The sequence below is a fragment of the Oncorhynchus kisutch genome, linkage group LG14 (genome assembly GCF_002021735.2).
Source record: "Oncorhynchus kisutch isolate 150728-3 linkage group LG14, Okis_V2, whole genome shotgun sequence".
Taxonomy (NCBI): domain Eukaryota; kingdom Metazoa; phylum Chordata; class Actinopteri; order Salmoniformes; family Salmonidae; genus Oncorhynchus; species Oncorhynchus kisutch.
In genome coordinates this window covers 22,784,172-22,808,146 of record NC_034187.2, presented here as the reverse complement: position 1 = coordinate 22,808,146, position 23,975 = coordinate 22,784,172, and the positions used below count along the sequence as shown (strand labels likewise).

Below are 23,975 nucleotides of genomic sequence, written 5' to 3'. Positions count from 1 at the left end.
GCACTTTGGTGACACTGGAAGCAATCAGAGAGGAGCTGTGGGAGCTGATGCTGCTTCATTTGAGTTTGACAAGCGTAGGTGCAGCTCCTATGACAATCAAGAAAGTAGAGGCACCAGCAACAACTCGGATGGCCTTACAATATTGGGCAGGCATGGCTGATTTTTAATGTTCTACACATATCAATAGCCATACAAAATCCTTGTATGTGACAAAGTGATGTGAGAATTTGCCCATAATGTCATATTTGCCCAACAGACTAGTATTCTAAGCATATGCTCTACTGCCTGAAACAAATGTATTAAACATGCCAATGTATTTGATGTTTGTGATATGTACAGCAGTTTAATGTGACCTAAATGGTCATATTTATTGGAAGTATGTTTTAATTGCATCAGTGTCTCTTATCAGCTGTTTTCCCCATGCGGCAGTTTGTTTTTCTGTCTTCAAAGGACGTACATTCACATGATTGCACACACAGGTTCTTAGATCTTAGTCAGACTTTAGAGGCTTTTTTGATATCTTGTTGTTTTGATTGTTATTTTTATCTGTAAATATTTGCAAAATATGCATCCGTCATATACAGTACATGGGAATAGTGTTTTTTAACTAATTCCATGAAATGACAATATTTTGAGGAACTGACCATTTTTAGTGTATCACAATATAAAAATGTAAAAAAACGTTCTGCCTTTAAGCAATGTGTTGTAAAAACAGTTTTTTGTAATATGCAAATTAGCACACATTTAAAGAGTTTGCCTAATTTGCATATTTTGATTTTAAAATCAAATAAAGTTGTAATACAATATCTTGTATTTAAGTATACTTTCAACTGATTAAGTTTTGTCTGATGAGAGTAAAGGTTAACCCCTATTAGCCTGGGCTTAAAGAAATAGCAGACACACTTCTGAACAGAGTTTGAATCTTTTCAGTCAAGTGTCCCCTTTTTATAGGTAAACTCTCTAAAGCAACAGCTTGACAATTTGCCCACCCATCTCCTATCATGTCACACAGACTTATCCTTAGCAATAGTATCTTACTACCCCATAAGAGTCTCCTACACCGTACAACTATAGTGCATGGTATTGTTGTATCTGAACCAGGTTTACACTGAGATTCTGCTTTCTCTTTAACATTCCCTTATCGTCCTGGTAAATCACCAGTTTCTCCTAATCTGCCCCCCCCCCCAGACTGGATTGGTTTGGTCTGCTAACATCCCTTTCCTCAGCCAGTAGTTGGGTTCAGTGCACACTACATTTACCCATGTCACTCACCTTGAGAGGGATTAAGGTTGTCGACACAGCACAGTATGCCACTGTGTGACTAAGCACTGCACTACCTGGTCTGGGGTTGCCATGGCAGCTGGCCATTGATTGACGAGGTCAGAGCAGGGCAGCATTGAGGAGAGGGCTGAATTGGGTTCTTGCTGAATGTGCTCTTGTATAACTACAGATGTACAGTGCATTCAAAGTATTCAGACCCCTTCACATTTGATTACGTTAGCCTCATTCTTAAATGGATTGAATTGTTTTCCTCAATCTATACACAATACCTCACATTGACAAAGCGAAAAACAGGTTTTTGCAAATGTATTCTAAATCAAAAAACAATTACCTTGTTTACATAAGTATTCAGACCCTTTGCTATTAGACTTGGAATTGAGCTCAGGTGCATCCTGTTTCCGTTGATCATCCTTTCTACAACTTGATTGGCGTCCACCTGTGGTAAATTCAATTGATTGGACATGATTTGGAAAAGGACAATTACCTGTCTATATAAGGTCCCACAGTTGACAGTGAATGTCAGCACAAAAACCAAGCCATGAGGTCGAAGGAATTGTCTGTAGAGCTCCGAGACAAGATTGTGTTGAGGCACAGATCTGGAGAAGGGTACCAAAACCACTTCTGCAGCATTGAAGGTCCCAGTGGCCTCCATCATTCTTAAAAAGAAGTTTGGAACAACCAAGACTCTTCCTAGAGCTGGCCGCCTGGCCAAACTGAGTAATCTGGGGAGAAGGGCCTTGGTCAGGGAGGTGACCAAGAACCCGATGGTCACCGACAGAGCTTCAGACTTTCTCTGTGGCAATGGGAGAACCTTGCAGAAGGACGATCTCTGCAGCACTCCACCACCAATCAGGCCTTTATGGTAGTGGCCAGACGGAAGCCACTCCTTCGTAGAAGGAAAATTACATTCCGCTTGGAATTTGCCACAAGGCCCCTAAAGGACTCAGACCATGAGAAACAAGATTCTTTGCTCTGATTAAATCCAAATTGAACTCTTTGGCCTGATAGCCAAGTGTCACGCTCATCACCTGACCAATACCATCCCTACCGGGAAGCATGGTGGTGGCAGCATCATGCTGTGGGGATGTTTTTCAGAGGAAGCGACAGGGAGACTAGTCAGGATTGAGCGATGAACGGAGAAAAGTACAGAGATCCTTGATGACAACCTGCTCCAGAGCTCTCAGGACCTCAGACTGGGGCAAAGGTTCACCTTTCAACAGGACAACGACCCGAAGCACACAGCCAAGATGACGTAGGAGTGGCTTCGGGACAAGTCTCAATGTCCTTGAGTGGCCCGGACTTGAACCCGATAGAACATCTTTGGAGAGACCTGACAATAGCTGTTTAGTAACACTCCCCATCCAACCTGACACAGCTTGAGAGGATCTGCAGAGAGAAATGGGAGAAACTCTACAAATACAGGTGTGCCAAGCTTGTAGCGTCATACCCAAGAAGACTCGAGGCTGTAATCGATGCCAAAGGCGCTTCAACAAAGTTATTTTTTTAAATTTTTAAATTTTTTATTTCACCTTTATTTAACCAGGTAGGCTAGTTGAGAACAAGTTCTCATTTGCAACTGCGACCTGGCCAAGATAAAGCATAGCAGTGTGAGCATACAACAAAGAGTTACACATGGAGTAAACAAATTAACAAGTCAATAACACAGTAGAAAACAAAGGGGGGGGGTCTATATACAATGTGTGCAAAAGGCATGAGGAGGTAGGCAAATAATTACAATTTTGCAGATTAACACTGGAGTGATAAATGATCAGATGGTCATGTACAGGTAGAGATATTGGTGTGCAGAAGAGCAGAAAAGTAAATAAATAAAAACAGTATGGGGATGAGGTAGGTGAAAAGGGTGGGCTATTTACCAATAGACTATGTACAGCTGCAGCGATCGGTTAGCTGCTCAGATAGCTGATGTTTGAAGTTGGTGAGGGAGATAAGTCTCCAACTTCAGCGATTTTTGCAATTCGTTCCAGTCACAGGCAGCAGAGTACTGGAACGAAAGGCGGCCAAATGAGGTGTTGGCTTTAGGGATGATCAGTGAGATACACCTGCTGGAGCGCGTGCTACGGATGGGTGTTGCCATCGTGACCAGTGAGCTGAGATAAGGCGGAGCTTTACCTAGCATAGACTTGTAGATGACCTGGAGCCAGTGGGTCTGGCGACGAATATGTAGCGAGGGCCAGCCGACTAGAGCATACAAGTCGCAGTGGTGGGTGGTATAAGGTGCTTTAGTGACAAAACGGATGGCACTGTGATAGACTGCATCCAGTTTGCTGAGTAGAGTGTTGGAAGACATTTTGTAGATGACCTCGCCGAAGTCGAGGATCGGTAGGATAGTCAGTTTTACTAGGGTAAGCTTGGCGGCGTGAGTGAAGGAGGCTTTGTTGCGGAATAGAAAGCCGACTCTTGATTTGATTTTCGATTGGAGATGTTTGATATGTGTCTGGAAGGAGAGTTTGCAGTCTAGCCAGACACCTAGGTACTTATAGACGTCCACATATTCTAGGTCGGAACCATCCAGGGTGGTGATGCTAGTCGGGCATGCAGGTGCAGGCAGCGACCGGTTGAAAAGCATGCATTTGGTTTTACTAGCGTTTAAGAGCATTTGGAGGCCACGGAAGGGGTGTTGTATGGCATTGAAGCTTGTTTGGAGGTTAGATAGCACAGTGTCCAAAGACGGGCCGAAAGTATATAGAATGGTGTCGTCTGCGTAGAGGTGGATCAGGGAATCGCCCGCAGCAAGAGCAACATCATTGATATACACAGAGAAAAGAGTCGGCCCGAGAATTGAACCCTGTGGCACCCCCATAGAGACTGCCAGAGGACCGGACAGCATGCCCTCCGCTTTGACACACTGAACTCTGTCTGCAAAGTAATTGGTGAACCAGGCAAGGCAGTCATCCGAAAAACCGAGGCTACTGAGTCTGCCGATAAGAATATGGTGATTGACAGAGTCGAAAGCCTTGGCAAGGTCGATGAAGACGGCTGCACAGTACTGTCTTTTATCGATGGCGGTTATGATATCGTTTAGTACCTTGAGTGTGGCTGAGGTGCACCCGTGACCGGCTCGGAAACCAGATTGCACGGCGGAGAAGGTACGGTGGGATTCGAGATGGTCAGTGACCTGTTTTTTGACTTGGCTTTCGAAGACCTTAGATAGGCAGGGCAGGATGGATATAGGTCTGTAACAGTTTGGGTCCAGGGTGTCTCCCCCTTTGAAGAGGGGGATGACTGCGGCAGCTTTCCAATCCTTGGATCTCAGACGAGATGAGAGGTTGAACAGGCTGGTAATGGGGGTTGCGACAATGGTGGCAGATAGTTTCAGAAATAGAGGGTCCAGATTGTCAAGCCCAGCTGATTTGTACGGGTCCAGGTTTTGCAGCTCTTTCAGAACATCTGCTATCTGGATTTGGGTAAAGGAGAACCTGGAGAGGCTTGGGTGAGGAGCTGCGGGGGGGGCGGAGCTGTTGGCCGAGGTTGAAGTAGCCAGGCGGAAGGCATGGCCAGCCGTTGAGAAATGCTTATTGAAGTTTTCGATAATCATGGATTTATCAGTGGTGACCGTGTTACCTAGCCTCAGTGCAGTGGGCAGCTGGGAGGAGGTGCTCTTGTTCTCCATGGACTTCAGTGTCCCAGAACTTTTTGGAGTTGGAGCTACAGGATGCAAACTTCTGCCTGAAGAAGCTGGCCTTAGCTTTCCTGACTGACTGCGTGTATTGGTTCCGGACTTCCCTGAACAGTTGCATATCACGGGGACTATTCGATGCTATTGCAGTCCGCCACAGGATGTTTTTGTGCTGGTCGAGGGCAGTCAGGTCTGGGGTGAACCAAGGGCTGTATCTGTTCTTAGTTCTGCATTTTTTGAACGGAGCATGCTTATCTAAAATGGTGAGGAAGTTACTTTTAAAGAATGACCAGGCATCCTCAACTGACGGGATGAGGTCAATGTCCTTCCAGGATACCCGGGCCAGGTCGATTAGAAAGGCCTGCTCACAGAAGTGTTTTAGGGAGCGTTTGACAGTGATGAGGGGTGGTCGTTTGACTGCGGCTCCGTAGCGGATACAGGCAATGAGGCAGTGATCGCTGAGATCCTGGTTGAAGACAGCGGAGGTGTATTTGGAGGGCCAGTTGGTCAGGATGACGTCTATGAGGGTGCCCTTGTTTACAGAGTTAAGGTTGTACCTGGTGGGTTCCTTGATGATTTGTGTGAGATTGAGGGCATCTAGCTTAGATTGTAGGACTGGCGGGGTGTTAAGCATATCCCAGTTTAGGTCACCTAACAGAACAAACTCTGAAGCTAGATGGGGGGTGATCAATTCACAAATGGTGTCCAGGGCACAGCTGGGAGCTGAGGGGGGTCGGTAGCAGGCGGCAACCGTGAGAGACTTATTTCTGGAGAGAGTAATTTTCAAAATTAGTAGTTCGAACTGTTTGGGTATGGACCTGGAAAGTATGACATTACTTTGCAGGCTATCTCTGCAGTAAACTGCAACTCCTCCCCCTTTGGCAGTTCTATCTTGACGGAAGATGTTATAGTTGGGTATGGAAAGTACTGAGTAAAGGGTCTACATACTTATGTAAATGGGATATTTCTGTTTTTTTTATGGGGTTCTGTGTGTAGATTGGGGGGGGGGTATTTTATAATAAGGCTGTAATGTAACAAAATGTGTAAAGTGAAAGGGTCTGAATATTTTCTGAATACCAGAGTAATGATAGTACATTAGGATTTTGAGACCATGAAGTCTTTCCAGACTCCCCCTTGGTAGTTTGCTCTTTCAATGTGTAGTAGATAGCTAATATCTTAATGGGCTATTTTACAAGTCCTGAATATGAAGTAGATTAAATACTGTCAATGTATTATGCTAAATTTAAAGAGCACCACAATACCTTCAGATTGTGGTGTCATAATGGCTGCTTTCTTACAGAGGTGGGCTCTAAAACCGTGTCTTGAGTTTTCCCACCAAACGGGCAAAACCATTTTTCTAACCACAACCTGCTGTCGTTATGATTGAAGAGGGATTAGACTGTCACAACACACCCGTGGTTCCCAACCTACTATATATAATACTGCTCTTAAACACCAGAATTGAGTGATCTTAAGTGTCTTTGATGACAATGACTGATCTGGTGTTCTAAATGGAAACAGATTAGCGTGGTAGAAATGGAAAAAATGTAGGGGGGATTGGCCCACAGAAAACCTGACTGGATCAACCTCATAGTCCACTAGAAACTGACTTCACTCAATGCATCCAGGAGAGCAGGAGTGATTGAGGGGAGGGGGATGACGGCCTACGGGAGGTGGCTTTCTGGTTGCATGCCGGAGTGATGTCATTGCTGTGGGGAACATCTGATACGCCTGTAAATTGGTCATCCATGTTAAAAAATATATATTATTGGGGAAGAAACTCCCAATGGGTTTGTCATGATTACAGGCTCGTCTTACACACACACAGTTAATAGTGCAGGCTGTCCATCTCCTCTGTATAGTAGTAGGAAAACTGCTCTGCTTCTGGGGTGTTAGAGGTTCAAAGGGAACACAGGTCATCACAATCCTGCGTTTGGAATAGAAAGCAAAGTCATTCTCTCTTAACCAGCTGCTGTCAGTTGCCTCAAATCCCTGTGGTTTTCACCTTTCTGAAGACCGCGCTCAAAGGACACACTCATTGTGGTGAACCCCCGTCAGACAGTGTACTGGGAGGTGAGAGGTTCTTTTTGTGACATGTCTCTGGTATTACTGGGATCACTGTGTGACTCTGGGTCAAAGAGGTTTAAAACATGATATCCCCACGGTGTTATGGGCAATTCCACGGTAAACAAAGGATGCAGTTTTTCAACAACTCTCTGCACAGACTACATTTTAGCAATTTCTGTAGAGGTGCAACTGAGTTAAATATCTGCTCTGCAGATAGAATGTGGTGTCAGCCATGACATGGCCCCTTGAGTTTGAAAAACTATTTTCTTACTGAACTAAAGTAAGTGGATTTACACCCGGTAACGGAATTACGGTAGCATAATTAAGTCATGGTCCCTGATCTATACTACATAGAAATGCACAATTATGGATATGAATGCCATTCTCATGTTTCACAAGTTTGGACATCACAGGGGAGTACAATACAGCACAGCAGAGTAATGTATAGTTCAGTACAGTATATTGTACTATCTTTACTGTATTGTCTTGGACTGTACTCAGTACTGTGCTCTACTCGCTGTATTGTACTGTGCTATCCAGACTTGTGAAACATGCAGTACCAGTCAAAAGTTTGGACACCTACTCATTCAACAGTTTTATTTTTTATTATTTTCTACATTTTAGAATAATAGTGAAGACAAAAAACTATGAAATATCACATATGGCATCATTTAGTAACCAAAAATGTGTTAACCAAACCAAAATGTATTGCTGTGATGACAGCTTTGCACACTCTTGGCATTCTCTCAACCATGTTGAAGGCTTTTCCAACAGCCTTGAAGGAGTTCCCACGTATGCTGAGCTCTTGTTGGCTGCTTTTCCTTCACTCTGCAGTCCAACTCATCCTAAATCATCTCAATTGGTTTGAGATCGTGTGATTGTGGAGGCCAGGTCATTTGATGCAGCACGCCATCACTCTCCTTCTTGGTCAAATAGCCCTTACACAGCCTGGAGGTGTGTTGGGTCATTGTCCTGTTGAAAAACAAATGATAGTCCCATTAAGCGCAAAGCAGATGGGATGGTGTATCTCTGCAGAATACTGTGGTAGCCATGCTGGTTAAGTGTGCCTTGAATTCTAAACACCGACAGTGTCACCAGCAAAGTACCATCACACCACCTCCTCTTCCATGCTTCACGGTGGGAACCACACATGCTGAGATCATACGTTCACCTACTCTACATCTCACAAAGACACGGCGGTTGGAGCCTAAAATCTTAAATTTGGACTCACCCAAAGGACAGATTTCCACCAATTTAATGTAAATTTTTCTTGTTTCTTGGCACAAGCAAGTCTCCCTCTATTGGTGTCCTTTAGTAGTGGTTTCTTTGCAGCAATTCAACCATGAAGGGCTGATTCCCACCACGCTGTCTCCTCTGAACAGTTGATGTTGATATCTGTTACTTGATTTCTGAAGCATTTATTTTGGTTGCAATCTGAGGTGCTGTAAACTAAAATCGCCAAAAAAAGAAACGGCCCTTTTTCAGGACCCTGTCTTTCAAAGATAATTCCTAAAAATCCAAATAACTTCACAGATCTTCATTGTAAAGGGTTTAAACACCGTTTCTCATGCTTGTTCAATGACCCATAAACAATTGATGAACATGCATCTGTGGAACGGTCGGTAAGACACTAACCGCTTACAGACAGTAGGCAATTAAGGTCACAGCTATAAAAACTTAGAGGTCTTTCTACTGACTCTGAAACACGCCAAAAGAACGATGCCCAGGGTCTCTGCACATCTGCGTGAATGTGCCTCACGCATGCTGAAAGGAGGCATGAGGACTGCAGATGTGGCCAGGGAAATAAATTGCCATGTCCGTACAGTGAGACGCCTTAGACAGGGAGACGGGATGGACAACTGATCGTCCTCGCAGTGACAGACCACGTGTAACAACACCTGCACAGAATTGGTACATCCGATCATCACACCTGTGGGACAGGTCCAGGATGGCAACAACTTCCCGATTTACACCAGGAACGCACAATCCCTCCATCAGTGCTCAGACTGTCCACAATGGGCTGAGAGAGGCTGGACTGTGGGCTTGTAGGCCTTCAAATTTGAAAACAGTAAAATCACTGACTAATTGGTAGGTCTACCATTTACTTGTTACTTCTGTGAACTTTCATTTTCCTCCCTCATTGAGGGAGAGGAATTAGATGTAATTGTGTTACCAAAATATATAAGGCAATATTTCTTAAACCTAACAGAAGGTAAAACATGTATCAAACTAAATATATATGTGTTGATATTAGTTGGCAGGGGCCTACACATAGACATTATGTTTTGATATGTTTCTGATACCCTTAAGCATTTTCTGGTAATGTTTTCGAAGACTCCTTTTTCATCTGTTAATCCAGAAATCAAAGCCTTTACTTATGAAGTTGAACCTTAACCTGCCCAGGACCTCAGACTGGGGTGTTCATCAAGGATCTCTCTGCTCCGCTCACCTTTTCCTTGATCCCGACTAGTCTCAGTTGCTTTTAAGATGGGGGAATTTTTTAATATATTTTTTATCTATGTGTCGTGTCTTTGGCTATACCGGATTAAGTGATATGACATGCTATTCTATAAAATAATTTCTCTGTAATTAATGATATCTGATTGAGCTAATCATGTAAATGTAATTAACTAGAGAGTTGGGGCACCACAAAATAATATTTATAGAGCTGTTATCTTCCGAATAAACTCTTAAAGACCTAGTAATATTTTACATCAATAGCAGTCAATATCAATCGTCATCTTACTTCAGTCTCATCTGAAAGTTGTAAAATCTTAGTTATCTGCACGAACCCTGGCTAACAATTTGAATCAGCAATGCAAAATTGGGTTTAATTATTTATTTACTAAATAACTAACTAATCACACAGAATTACACTTAAGTCATAACTTGATTACAAATGACGTCATAAAGGAAAACGTCCCTGGCGGGCGGAACATTTGACAGCTGGTTACACAAAAAAAAGGGCTGGGTCTGGGTGGAAGAGCGGGAAGACTGAGGAACAAAGGGCGATGCTGTGCTATCGTAAATACAGTATCTTATGCATTCCAAATTACCGCCCATTTGGAAAAGGAAAATGCAATAAATATTTACTCTGAGTAGGTTGTTGGTAGATGGAAGGCCGTGTTGCCCAACCGAGTCCTTTGTCCTTTGAAGAATGTCCTTCCTAAACCTTGTTTGCAGCGGCTGTTGCTAACTCAATGGCTAGGAGGTATCACTTCTGTAGTGAATAAGAGTTCAAAGTTCATACCATTCGCAACCAAAGCTCACGCTGATGTTGGCTTCGTTCTGTAGTTATTATCTGAACCATTCTGACATCGGACCGTCGTCCTCACGTCCTCGGAACAGGAGGTTATATTGTCGTCAAGGGCTTATATAGGAAGGGAGAGGAGGGCATGTTTGAAAAGTTTTATAGCCCATGTCCCTTCACAGGGGCGGGCCACTGATTGAGCAGAGCCCTATCTTATGAAATCTCACATTTTAGAAGCTAAAATCACATTTCATCCCATCACGAATAATTTCATATTCAAACATTTTAAATTGAACAACAATTCCATGTGAATCTGATAACTCAGTGTAGACTTTCCACTGTAGAGTTTGTCATCTTATCATTGAGAATGTCTCCGATGACAACCGAACTGACGACATATTCATTAAGTACCACCGCATATGTTCAATTGGTTGGATTACCAGAATATAGTTAATTTCCCCCACCTTCTGATGTTCCCAGAATCTCTGTTAACCAATGGGTTTTGCAAATGAAACATCAGTAAGGTAGAGAGAGGAAAGAGGTATTTATCACTGTCATAAACCTACCCCCAGGCCAACTTCATGACAAATGGCTTCATTTCACAAAAATATAGACTCTTAGCTTTCAATTTGATATGCTCCAAAAACTTCACATGATGGTGCTCATTGGTCCTTTTCGATGGAAATGCCCTCACGCAAACAGCAGACCTCTTTCATACTCTTCCCCTTCTCCTCAAACACTTCCCCTCCTACTCACTTAGTTCCCCACCCCCTCTTTCTCTAAATACCTCAGGAGCCCTCTCTCTCAACCTCACCCCCCTGGTCATAAACGTGACCCTCTTCCCATGAGGGACACATTTGGTGTTGTCACATCAACCTGTCAGTGACACACATACAAGGCTCTCCTTTCATTTGCATTGTCTCAATTAGTTTGATCATAATGAAGCCTGTTCGTGTCATATGTTTAGAAAGAATATAGTATTTTGGCCGTAGGCAGTACATGAGTCATTCCAGTCAGTGAATTCCATACACATTACAGGTTTGTGTTCCTCAACTCTTTTGATAGTTATGAAACTGTCATCCAGTGTTTCGACTCAGGATTTGTTCTAGTCACTGCAACAAGCAAATAAATGTTGTGCTGGTCACTGACTGACAAACTAATACTCTCCCCTTTCCTCCATCAGATGTGAAGAAGGACTGGTCGGACCACGCCCTGTGGTGGGAGAAGAAGAAGACGTGGCTGCTGAAGACCCACTGGACCCTGGACAAGTATGGTATCCAGGCAGATGCCCGGCTCCTCTTCACCCCCCAGCACAAGCTGCTGCGCCTGCAGCTGCCCAACATGAAACACATGAAGGTCAAGGTCAACTTCTCCGACCGCGTCTTCAAGGCCGTCTCTGACATCTGCAAGACTTTCAGTAAGTCACCAGTCATTTTGTCAACACTCAATAATGCCCCTATCCTACCAATGGTCCTGTACAGCAGCATTCCCCAACTGGTGGCCTGCGGTCCCCCCAAGTTTTCTGAGCAAAACAATGTGTATTTTTTGCATTTACATCGTTGAACATAAGACTTTTAAAAATGCTAGGAAAGTGATTTTTAACTTAAGAAATCTGTTCCCAAGTATTCCCACGCATAATAGACAGACGTAATCATATACAGTTTGAAATTATGTTTTAGTCAAACTTATCTGTTTGGGCTTTTTATTTTTCTCCCCAATTTCGTGATTGCTGTAATTCCCGTACGAACTCGGGAGAGGGGAAGGTCGAGAGCCTTGTGTCCTCCGAAACACGAACCTGCCAAGCCGCACTGCTTCTTGACATACTGCTTGCTTAACCCGGAATCCATCCGCACCAATGTGTCAGAGGAAACACCGTACAACTGGCGACCGTGTCAGCGTTCAGGAGTCGCTAGAGCGCGATGGGAGACGGACATCCTGGCCGGCCAAAACCCCCCTTAACTCGGACGATGCTGGGCCAGTTGTGCGTCGCCTCATGGGTCTCATCGGTCAGCGGCCGGGATCGAACCCGGGTCTGTAGTGACGCCTTAGACCGCTGCGCCACTGTTTGGGCCTCTACGCCACTGTTTGGGTAATTATACCCCCCCCCCCCAACCATCAGATCACGAAATACTCGGTCCGTGGCTGAATCTAGTTGATGATCCCTGCTGTACAGTATGTACTCTTTCTAACCTTGCCATAATACTGTGTATATTTTTAGGCGAACTAGTGGAAGTGTTTCCGCCTCCCATTGAGCCAAGCATGTCTGCTGCTGCTCTTTGTTTCCCTTTAGCTTTTTGTTGTTTATCAAACAGAGCCTGAGCTATCAGCAATCAACGCTCCCTGTCAGGAGAGGTGACACAGAATTTTCAGGCACCTTGCCTCTGCTAGACCTGTCCTTGAACTACAGCTGTGAAAAATTGTCTGAAGCCTGTTTAGTCAACAAAGTTTATCAATCTAATGCACCTGAATGACTCAAACATTCAGGGATGGATATTGTCTCCACACACACACACACACACACACACACACACACACACTACTGTCTAGATTTAGCCCTCAAGGCCCTGCCCCCTGACGACCACTGGGCGGTCAGCAGACAGCCTTCCTCTATCCATATCTCTGCCCTATGGCCCTGTCAGCTAATGTTAGAGGTCAAACATCGGAGCCTAATGCCCTCCTGACCTTGTAACACCGATCTCGGTCACTCCTCCATGTCGGATCCAACCAGAGCCCTCTGTCTCAAATGAAGACAGCAGCTGCAGGTGAGGATTTCTATATGAAACCTCCATCAGGCACTTTCTGGCCTTTGTTCAGAAGGAGTTATGGCTGTTTCACTGTTATGGTTGTTATGGTTGGCTCTTCCAGGTAGCACTGAAACCTTGTTTTTTATTTAGAAAGGCAAAAAGAGGCCCTCTATGAATTCCTTTTCTTTGAAATGAGAAAGGACAAATAACATTTGTTAGAGTATAAATAAACTGGGTGACTCTTATTCAGGGATGAATAACTAAATGAAAAGGGCTAGTAGCAGAACCCTCCCCCCCACCTCTGCTGTACAGTCCTCATTAGGAATGTGTCTACCTCTGCCACAATAAATCTGTTTTTAATTTTTGAGAAATTCAGGACAAATTGCTCTTGGCTGACTTGGCGCATGACCTACGGTGGCTGGGGAGGTACATGCAGTGCATCTTTCTCTGGAAGTTTTCAATCATATCATTCTTATGGAGACCTCTTCTGGAACTATTTTATTTTTCATTATCTGGGGAACTTTCAGTTGAATAATTTCCTGTGAGTGTGTGACTGACAGAGCGCTGCACAGCATGGGGAATGAAATGAGGAATAAGCAGGGCCAAGAAGGGAAGACTGGAGGCCTTTCCAACTGGCTGACACTGCAGACAGGGGGAGCAGCTATAGAGATGTATTATCTTTGCAGCTGTACAAGACACTGACCATTCAGACTGACTCCCACTCTTGTCTGTTTCCCCCTCTCTTGCTTTCCTCATAATGATTGATTTGGAGGCAGGGGATTTTTTTGTTGTCTTCGGTCATGCAGTAGCTGTTTCCTGGTGCAGACCAAGTTCAGTCCTTCACCACAGGGGAGTTCTGTGTCTTTCCCTCCTTTTTTCCCCCATCACAAACAAAGCACACTATCTGAACACATTCTTTCTTTCGCTCTCTCTACTTCTCATTGTCTCTTCTCTCGCTCCCTTCCTCTCTCTTTCCCCCTTTACCAGATGCGTAACAGAGCTGGAGTCTCTAGCCATGTGAATCACACACACATTTCGAGAGGGGGATCAATCAAATTATTACAGCACTGCGGTTTTTCTCCCATGTCCACAGCAGCTGGCTAGAGGCCAGTCAGCCAAGCCCACAGACAGTCCATCTAGATGGTGCAGGCAGTGAGACTCATCAGAACGTCGTAGAAAAATGACCCCTTCACTCTGCTCCAGCTTTCTAACTGTCTTAGTACTATCAATAAGTCACTGGCAGCTCTGTGGTCCTGCACAATGTTGTTTATTTGGAGACTATTTCATAACTTGGATGGTGAAAAAGCATGTTTATCCTTCATACTCTGAGCCAGTCTAGTAAATGTTTTTCCCTGATTTCTTTAAAGCTGGCATTGTGTGCCAGTAGTGCTACTACCCCATATTGCCCAAGAGGACAGACCTGGGCCAGGTGTGTAAAACTGATCTATAGTGGGTGACAGACTAGGTGTCAACCATGACACGGTTGTGCGGCTTGTCTGCCTCAGGAGAGACAGCGAGATCACAGTCCGCAGCAGAAATGTTGGCGCGCATATCTTCCACCCTGTCTGTCTGCAGAGGGAAGCCCAGTATGGGCGCTACACAGGGGTGTAGGGAAGGGGACTGCTTTAGCCTACTGGTGGTTTGTTAAATGAATCGGGTTGATGCAGTATTATTATAGCTAGTGACCTCTTGATATAAGAGGAAAGATACTCCCTGGTTCTGGTCTAAATGTTTGGTTACATTCTGTTCTCTTCGATAAGGTATTTGTTTCCCTCGTGCTGATTTAGTTTACAGTGGAGGTGTTGCACACCGAGAGCGTGATTGTTATAGGATCCTCAAGCACTCACAGCAAGCTGAAGCCTCTTCCATTCCACCAAGGAAGACCGCCAGGAAATGTTGGCCATCACATCTGACTTGTAAATGACTGACTGACTGGGACCTGACCTGGCAGCCTGAGGTGTTAGAGGCCTTAGTCTCTACCAGGTTCTGACCAATGGGGCCGTCTAGAGGAGCAGTCTGTTCTGACCGATGGGACGGTCTAGAGGAGCAGTTAGTGTTTGTCAGTCCTGCTGCTTCACTTAGGCTCTTCACTCTGCTCAGAGCTGCCTGGCCTGCTTCACTTAACCTCTTCACTCTGCTCAGCGTTGGCTGGCCTGCTTCACTTGGCCTCTTCACTCTGCTCAGTGTTGGCTGGCCTGCTTCACTTGGCCTCTTCACTCTGCTCATCGCTGGCTTTGCCTGGTTCTATAGAGACTGCTGCTGAGAGTCTGTCACTTTGTTGTAGGTTGGCCCTGCCCTGAAGTGGGCCTATGGGGAAGCTGCATAGAGGATGAGGGAGGGAGCGAGGAACTGATAGGGATGGATGGAGATGTATAGAAGATCAATTAAGGGATAGAAGGAGAGGGGTAAGGTCAGTTCCCAGGCTCTGTCCTCTGGTGTAGTTGACCAGCGTTCTATCAACAGTTTACTGCGGTCAACTGTGGTCCAGTTCATTTGTGGACCATCACACCGTGGTCTGGTTCACTGTCCAAAGTGTCAAGGCCTGGATGTTGATCAAATATGTGTGGTTTGACCTCAGTTTTATTTCTACCCAAAATGAACACATTAGCTTGAATAGCAATCTATTAACATTGTATGTTAGTTTGTCCATCCACAAAAGCTCCTGTCCCTAGTCATAATGCAGAAGTCATCATATGTCGCTCTGGATAAGTGTCTGCTAAAATGTAAATGGTTCTGTGTGGTGGGTCTCACTCCCATAGTGATGAGTCATCTATTCTTACTACTCTACTACTGAGCTGGCACCCTGGATATTGTCAAAAGGATTTGATTTAAGATGTTTCTTATTTTGTGAGCGTCATGTTTTTGAACCACTTATCGAGCTTTGCAGCCTTGCTCTGGTACCCCATTCTGCTTGGCTCTGGGTAGAAGTTGTCCTTAGCCACAGATCTAGGATCAGCTCAACTACCCCAAGTCATATTAGTGCATATAATGCAAAACTGACCGTAGTTCAGTGTCTTATGTCAGCTTCAGCACCACCTGCAGAGCTCTGGTTGGTATGGCATTATCACTTCGTCCTGCACCCTATCCTCTTTCTGCCTCCCCCTCTCTCCTCTCCTCTTTCTCAGTATTGGCAGGCTGCATCAGGGGGCCTGCATTCCTCTCCTCCTTCTCAGTATTGGCAGGCTGCATCAGGGGCCTGCATTCCTCTCCTCCTTCTCAGTATTGGCAGGCTGCATCAGGGGCCTGCATTCCTCTCCTCCTTCTCAGTATTGGCAGGCTGCATCAGGGGGCCTGCATTCCTCTCCTCCTTCTCAGTATTGGAAGGCTGCATCAGGGGGCTTGCATTCCTCTCCTCCTTCTCAGTATTGGCAGGCTGCATCAGGGGGCCTGCATTCCTCTCCTCCTTCTCAGTATTGGCAGGCTGCATCAGGGGGCCTGCATTCCTCTCCTCCTTCTCAGTATTGGCAGGCTGCATCAGGGGGCCTGCATTCCTCTCCTCCTTCTCAGTATTGGCAGGCTGCATCAGGGGGCCTGCATTCCTCTCCTCCTTCTCAGTATTGGCAGGCTGCATCAGGGGGCCTGCATTCCTCTCCTCCTTCTCAGTATTGGCAGGCTGCATCAGGGGGCCTGCATTCCTCTCCTCCTTCTCAGTATTGGCAGGCTGCATCAGGGGGCCTGCATTCCTCTCCTCCTTCTCAGTATTGGCAGGCTGCATCAGGGGGCCTGCATTCCTCTCCTCCTTCTCAGTATTGGCAGGCTGCATCAGGGGGCCTGCATTCCTCTCCTCCTTCTCAGTATTGGCAGGCTGCATCAGGGGGCCTGCATTCCTCTCCTCCTTCTCAGTATTGGCAGGCTGCATCAGGGGGCCTGCATTCCTCTCCTCCTTCTCAGTATTGGCAGGCTGCATCAGGGGGCCTGCATTCCTCTCCTCCTTCTCAGTATTGGCAGGCTGCATCAGGGGGCCTGCATTCCTCTCCTCCTTCTCAGTATTGGCAGGCTGCATCAGGGGGCCTGCATTCCTCTCCTCCTTCTCAGTATTGGCAGGCTGCATCAGGGGCCTGCATTCCTCTCCTCCTTTCATGTAACTGATGAAAAGAAGGTCTCTGTCCATTCTTTGTTCAGCCCATCTCTTTCAGGTGCTGGGGTCAAATGTAGCAATCATAGCCATTTCCAATACCAAACAGTTATGTGGGTAACAGAACTTGAAGCTTTGGTGCAACTCCCGTTGACACACTTGTTGACTCAGCACTGCTGAGCGCAGAGGAGTAAGGCTAGGTAGCCCGTCTGCACTCAAATGGCTGTATAAGGGCACAGGGCTTGTGCTGCAATGCAAGAGAGCGGAAGAAGGAGAGGGAGGAAAGGCTATAGAGAGAGGGGGAGAGTGAGGGGAAGGAAAGGCTATAGAGAGAGGGGGAGAGTGAGGGGAAGGAAAGGCTATAGAGAGAGGGGGAGAGTGAGGGGAAGGAAAGGCTATAGAGAGAGGGGGAGAGTGAGGGGAAGGAAAGGCTATAGAGAGAGGGGGAGAGTGAGGGGAAGGAAAGGCTATAGAGAGAGGGGGAGAGTGAGGAAGGAAAGGCTATAGAGAGGGGGAGAGAGGAAGGAAAGGCTATAGAGAGGGGGAGAGGAAGGAAAGGCTATAGAGAGAGGGGGAGAGAGGAAGGAAAGGCTATAGAGAGGAAGGAAAGGCTATAGAGAGAGGGGGAGAGTGAGGAAGGAAAGGCTATAGAGAGAGGGGGAGAGTGGAAGGAAAGGCTATAGAGAGAGGGGGAGAGAGGAAGGAAAGGCTATAGAGAGAGGGGGAGAGTGAGGGGAAGGAAAGGCTATAGAGAGAGGGGGAGAGAGAGGAAGGAAAGGCTATAGAGAGAGGGGGAGAGAGAGGAAGGAAAGGCTATAGAGAGAGGGGAGAGTGGAAGGAAAGGCTATAGAGAGAGGGGGAGAGTGAGGAAGGAAAGGCTATAGAGAGAGGGGGAGAGTGAGGGGAAGGAAAGGCTATAGAGAGAGGGGGAGAGTGAGGGGAAGGAAAGGCTATAGAGAGAGGGGGAGAGTGAGGGGAAGGAAAGGCTATAGAGAGAGGGGGAGAGTGAGGGGAAGGAAAGGCTATAGAGAGAGGGGGAGAGTGAGGGGAAGGAAAGGCTATAGAGTGAGGGGGAGAGTGAGGGGAAGGAAAGGCTATAGAGAGAGGGGGAGAGTGAGGGGAAGGAAAGGCTATAGAGAGAGGGGGAGAGTGAGGGGAAGGAAAGGCTATAGAGAGAGGGGGAGAGTGAGGAAGGAAAGGCTATAGAGAGAGGGGGAGAGTGAGGGGAAGGAAAGGCTATAGAGAGAGGGGGAGAGTGAGGGGAAGGAAAGGCTATAGAGAGAGGGGGAGAGTGAGGGGAAGGAAAGGCTATAGAGAGAGGGGGAGAGAGAGGAAGGAAAGGCTATAGAGAGAGGGGGAGAGAGAGGAAGGAAAGGCTATAGAGAGAGGGGGGGAGAGTGGAAGGAAAGGCTATAGAGAGAGGGGGAGAGTGAGGAAGGAAAGGCTATAGAGAGAGGGGGAGAGAGGAAGGAAAGGCTATAGAGAGAGGGGGAGAGTGAGAGGGAGGAAAGGCTATAGAGCGGGGGGGAGGAAAGGCTATGGGGAGAGTGGGCTACCGTCTGGTTTGTTCTTAGTGCTTTTTGCCACAGTAACACTAACTAAACAAACTACTCTCCCTCTATCCCACACATACATGTTCCTCCCCAGCAATGGAAAATAGGGAGTGAGGTTTAAAACGGGCAAATATAGGACAAAATGACATTTAAATTCCTAAGTCACAACCACCATCTCTTAAATGAGAGTAGAAGCATAGACAAAAGACAGCACAGCCATTTACCCCAGCTGTGCTTTTAGAATCTAGACAGTGCACATGTATCTTTTCCAGATGCATTCTGGCAGATTCAGCCAGCTCCTCAGTGCCGTCCTGAACGCTGGAGATGAATGTTGAGTGATGGTTCCCTGGCCTCCTCAGCCAACACGGAGAGGAGAGTATGCAGCTCTGTTTTACTCATTATATCAGGTCTGCTGTATCTGTGCCTGTCAGAGGAGACTTTAAACAGAGCTCCCAGCATAGTTTAATTACATCCACACACACACACACACACACACACACACGCACCCTCAAACTGTGAACTGCAATGTGACTGTTTACTTCTCAGCTAGTCTTTTGATATACACACGCATGTACAGATACACAAGATCTGATATGTAGTTGTTTATGCCATCTGTTGCCTCTCAGCTAGTCTCTCATCCAGTATGTCATGAAGAAGTGCCAGGCTAGAGTCTATGGTGTTATGACATATTTGTGAATACAAACAGCTCATTATTTAGTGACTCCTGCTAAACACTGACATTGTGTGATATGAGAGGAGCTGCTGCACTTCACACTGCATCGTATTTAGTGTGTGTTCGTATAGGGCTGTGACGGTCACGGAATTTTGAATGACTGTTATTGGTCAGCGATATGACCGCGGTCACCGGTATAATTGTTTGAATAGCATTTTTCTACTTGTTTTAATTGTTAGCTTTTTTTTATAGGGGTAAGGTGACTAGGCATCAGGATATATAATAAACAGAGTAGCAGCAGCGTATATGATGATTGTATCTGGCTGGGTGTGTGTGTGTGTGTATAGAGTCAGCATACGTGTATCTGCATATTGTGTGTGAGCAATTTTAGTGTGTTGGTGTCAGAGTGCGTAAGTGTGTAGGGCCCTTTTGAGTGTGCATCGAGACATAAGAATTAAAATACAGGGCTCAACTGTCTGTGTAGTCATGTTAGGTATTTATCAGTCTTATGGCATGGGGATAAGCTGTTCTGGAGCCTGTAGGTGTCAGACTTGAAGCACCAGGACACTGTTGGATTTCTTGTAACTCGTCTCTGTTTCTCTCTCGGCGTCTCCCTCTCTAGACATCCGTCACCCAGAGGAGGCGTCTCTACTCCGTAAGCCCCGCGACCCCAAGAAGAAGAAGAAAAAGCTGGAGGAGGCTGAGGAGGCGGCTCTGGAGCTGGAGGGGCCACTGCTCACCCCTGGATCAGGTAGTAAGTTTCACTCATTTACCTCAAACACACAATGCCTACCCTGAACCCCATCTCCAACAGCCTTCTACTCCATAGTATCCTACTGGCTGGGCCTATGGATGCTAACCCAGTTGGCATATGCTTTCTAGCCTGTGGATACTGTCTAAACACTATCCCTGTTAGCGGTTTGCAGCTGGGCTAATCTATGTCTTTAACACAGGCCTGGCTCTGTGGCTCTCGCGTGCTGCTCTGATGAAAGAAATTAATAATATAAGGGATGCAACTGTACCAGGGACCTTACCTTAATTGGAGGAAAATCCTTTCATTATACTACCATGAAAGGTCTGTGTAAATCTTGAGAATTCTGGTTACACTTCCACTCCTGGAATGTCCACGATGGAATCAAGTCTTCACAGTCCAATAACCGGTTGAATAGCATCCTTTGTCTTGGAGTATCTATCCCGCTACCTATAACCACCCATAGGGTTTTAAAAACAGTCGTCAACAAATTGAGTTTTTTGTTTTGTTTGTATTATCTGCCTAAATAAGACTGAGTTTGAGGAGTAAGGGTATGATTTGCAGACTCTGGGTTCCTTACTCCTTGGCAGGGAGGGAGTGAATGGTTGGGATTCCTTGCATAGTTGGTCAGCCTGCCATTTTAAACTCAAACCAGGCTGCAGAGCAATAGCTACACGTGGCCACTCCTCCTCCCGCCTGCTAGCCCTGTCAGTGAATTTGCTCCAGTGATGCGAGGAAGGAGGAGGAACATGGTGCTGTGCTATGGTATCTATGCAGTGTTAGCCAGCGTTGATAATGCTAAGGCAGTGTGAATGGGCCTCCATTGTCCCAGCCCTGCCCCTGTATCTACTTGGCCCACCATCCCAAACATGAATACACAGCCTGTAGGCTCAAGGAGGGGGTGAGAAAAGGGGACAGAAGGGGTGAGTGGCAGGAGAGGGGGGTAAAAAGTGAAGGGGGGAGACGGGACATTAAGCCAACAACCTCTGACTCTTGGCTCTCTCTCTCTCCAATACTTTATGTCCATTCTATGTTTGTGGATTCCCATTGCCATTTGACTCCATGGATGATCCTGTGAAATAGTCTTACTTTTTCTGAGTATTAGAATAAAAGCAGAGTTTCCCTAATTCCTTGAGTTAAACCTTTTTATTTACATTATACAGTTGAAGTCGGAAGTTTACATACCTTAGCCAAAAACATTTAAAACTCAGTTTTTCACAATTCCTGACATTTAATCCTAGTAAAAATGCCCTGTCTTAGGTCAGTTAGGATCACCACTTTATTTTAAGAAAGTGAAATGCTTTTTTTGTGTATTTAATATAATCTCAAATTGATCAGATTCATTAATGTTGTAAACGACTGTTGTAGCTGGAAACGGTCTTTTAAAACTTTATATTTTTTAATGGAATATCAACATAGGCGTACAGAGGTCCATTATCAGCAACCATCACTCCTGTGTTCCAATGGCATGTTGTTAGCTAATTCAAGTTGATCATTTTTAAATGATAATTGATCATTAGAAAGCCCTTTTGCAATTGTTAGCACAGCTGAAAACTGTAGTTCTGATTTGAAGAAGCAATTAAACTGGCCTTCTTTAGACTCGTGGAGTATCTGGAGCATCAGCGTTTGTGGGTTCGATTACAGGCTCAAAAATGGCCGGAAACAAAGCACTTTCTTCTGAAACTCATCAGTCTATTCTTGCTCTGAGAAATGAAGGCTATTCCATGCGAGAATATGCCAAGAAACAGAAGATCTCGTACAACGCTGTGTACTACTCCCTTCACAGAACAGTGCAAACTGGCTCTAACCCGAATAGAAAGAGGAGTGGCTAATGTGAACAGTGAAGAGGTGTCTCCGGGATGCTGGTGTTCTAGGCAGAGTTCCTCTGTCCAGTGTCTGTTATTTTGCCCATCTAAATCTTTTATTTTTATTGGCCAGTCTGAGAGATATATTCTTTCTTTGCAACTCTGTCTATAAGGCCAGCATTCTGGAGTCGCCTCTTCACTGTTGACGTTGAGACTGGTGTTTTGCAGGTACTATTTAATGAAGCTGCCAGTTTCTCAAACTAGACACAAACTAGCAAGAGGACAAGTACATTATCTTGTCCTCTTGCTCAGTTGTACACCGGGGTCTGCCATTCCTCTTTCTATTCTGCTTAGAGCCAGTTTGCACTGTTCGGTGAAGGGAGTAGTACACAGCGTTGTATGAGATCTTCATTTTCTTGGCAATGCACTGTTTCTGATAAATTTGTTATTTTAATGGACAAAACCACATTTTTTCTTTCAAAAACAAGGACATTTTCTATGTGACCCCATTCTTTTGAATGTGTGTGTGAGACTGGTATTGCCCCAAATATCACCCCACAGATCAATAGGATATCAATGTCAGTAGTTCGCCAGGGGTTTCTAAAATGAATTTGGCCGAGCCAAAACTCTATGCAAAGAGTCAAAATTGCTTTAGGATAAAAAAGACTTTCAGAAAAACGTGTGCGCACACACCTCCCCCCAGCTCAGATGATAGGAGTGAGTAAATGTTTCATGTGCAGTGTTTCATGGCCGAGCTGCTGGGAGTTAATTTCTGACTGTTGTTGCTTCCCCTCTGGGAAGGGCTGTGGCCGCCTGATGGGAATCACAAGGCCCAGGCCTACGATGCAATATATACACACACACGCGCACACACAGCCTCTTCCTTACACTTTATGCTATCTGTATGGTGCTCAGCCACTGCCTCTCCCTACAGTCCTGCCTATTCCACCCATACTGAAGGAGGCCCTCTGCTGCCTCTGACCTTGACCTGATAACTCCTTATCTCCTTACCAACACACTCACTGGACCACAGAGGAAACCGGGTGAAGGGGCAATAATGCGGTCAAGATCAGTTGGCAAGATTTGACTTCAGAAGTTCACCCTTGACCAAGCAGGATGTTTTGGGTTGATCCAGATCGTGTTTAGAACGAGTCAGTTCTGACTCTAAAACCACAACCCATCTCCACCCACATGTCTATGGTGTCACTGGAAAATCCCAGACCCCCCACACATTCCATTAACAGAAACATGAATGTTGTTACTATCCATATTACTAACAGTTAACTATGACCCAGAACTAGGACTAAGACCATGCTTGCTGCTCCTCTGCCATGGGGTCTGCCACTCTGCTGTTCCTTTCAGATGATCAGCTCTACAATATTCTCATCATGTAAAGTTATGTCCAGGACTTTCATTTCAGTAGGTGTGTTATGTAGCACTGGGTCATTCCAACGAACACCCTGCCCTGCCTGGCTTTTCAATTGGAAATTTGATAGGAACTGTCCATGGTTTGCCATACCATGTTCCTTTCTCCTCTGCTGAGGGGGCAACGGGATCTAATCTAGGGCTGGTTAGATTGGCATACTGGCAGTGCCAGTAACTCCTCCTCTCTACTTTTTCTTCCTTTTTCCTCTTGTCTTTTAAATATCTCTTGTTTTAATATCTCTTTTAATCTGTCCTCTTGTCTTTTAAATATCTCTTGTTTTAATATCTCTTTTAATCTGTCCTCTTGTTTTTGTTCCTTTTCCTCTGCTTTCCTTCCCTTCCTCCTTTTTCTCTTTTCCCACTCCAGCCTCTGAGATCATTTACATTGGGCCGGTCAAAGGTAAGGTCTTCTGTCTGCTTTCTCCCCTTCCTCACGGCCTCCCGTTTCCCTTACCCCCCTCACCCCTCAGCTGGAGTGATGGTCTGGTCACCTGACAAGGCTGTATCCATAGGAAGCCAGCTGCTGCCCTTGTCACCTGACTGAGGAAATAAGCTGACTCTGGTTAGAAGATAGGCTTTGCCTCACTCCAACAGAACCAAGCTCACTAAAACCAGCTTTGCTCACTATGTGTTTGTTTTGCTAGAAATCTGTTCACGGTTTGCTCAGCAGGTACCAGGAAGAGTGAAATAAAATGATTAAGTGGTTAGAAGAAG

The 23,975-nt window shown here is 45.6% G+C and overlaps 1 protein-coding gene across 9 annotated transcripts in view; it reads left to right on the top strand.

Annotated features, from left to right (window-relative positions):
- The window catches only part of LOC109904174 (fermitin family homolog 2), a 72,754-nt gene that overhangs the window by 24,365 nt on the left and 24,414 nt on the right, over nt 1–23,975 (top strand). For 3 of the 9 annotated variants that reach the window (XR_004202710.1, XM_020501368.2, XM_020501370.2), the window contains exons 3-5: nt 11,419–11,652; nt 19,903–20,034; nt 23,629–23,661. Coding sequence is in view for 8 of the 9 variants with exons in the window: in XM_020501368.2 (XP_020356957.1) it covers nt 11,419–11,652; nt 19,903–20,034; nt 23,629–23,661 (399 nt within the window). In the remaining variant the exon portion in view is untranslated. The remainder of the gene's footprint in view (nt 1–11,418; nt 11,653–19,902; nt 20,035–23,628; nt 23,662–23,975) is intronic. The other 6 variants (XM_031788025.1, XM_020501369.2, XM_020501373.2 and 3 more) reach the window with 3 other exon arrangements.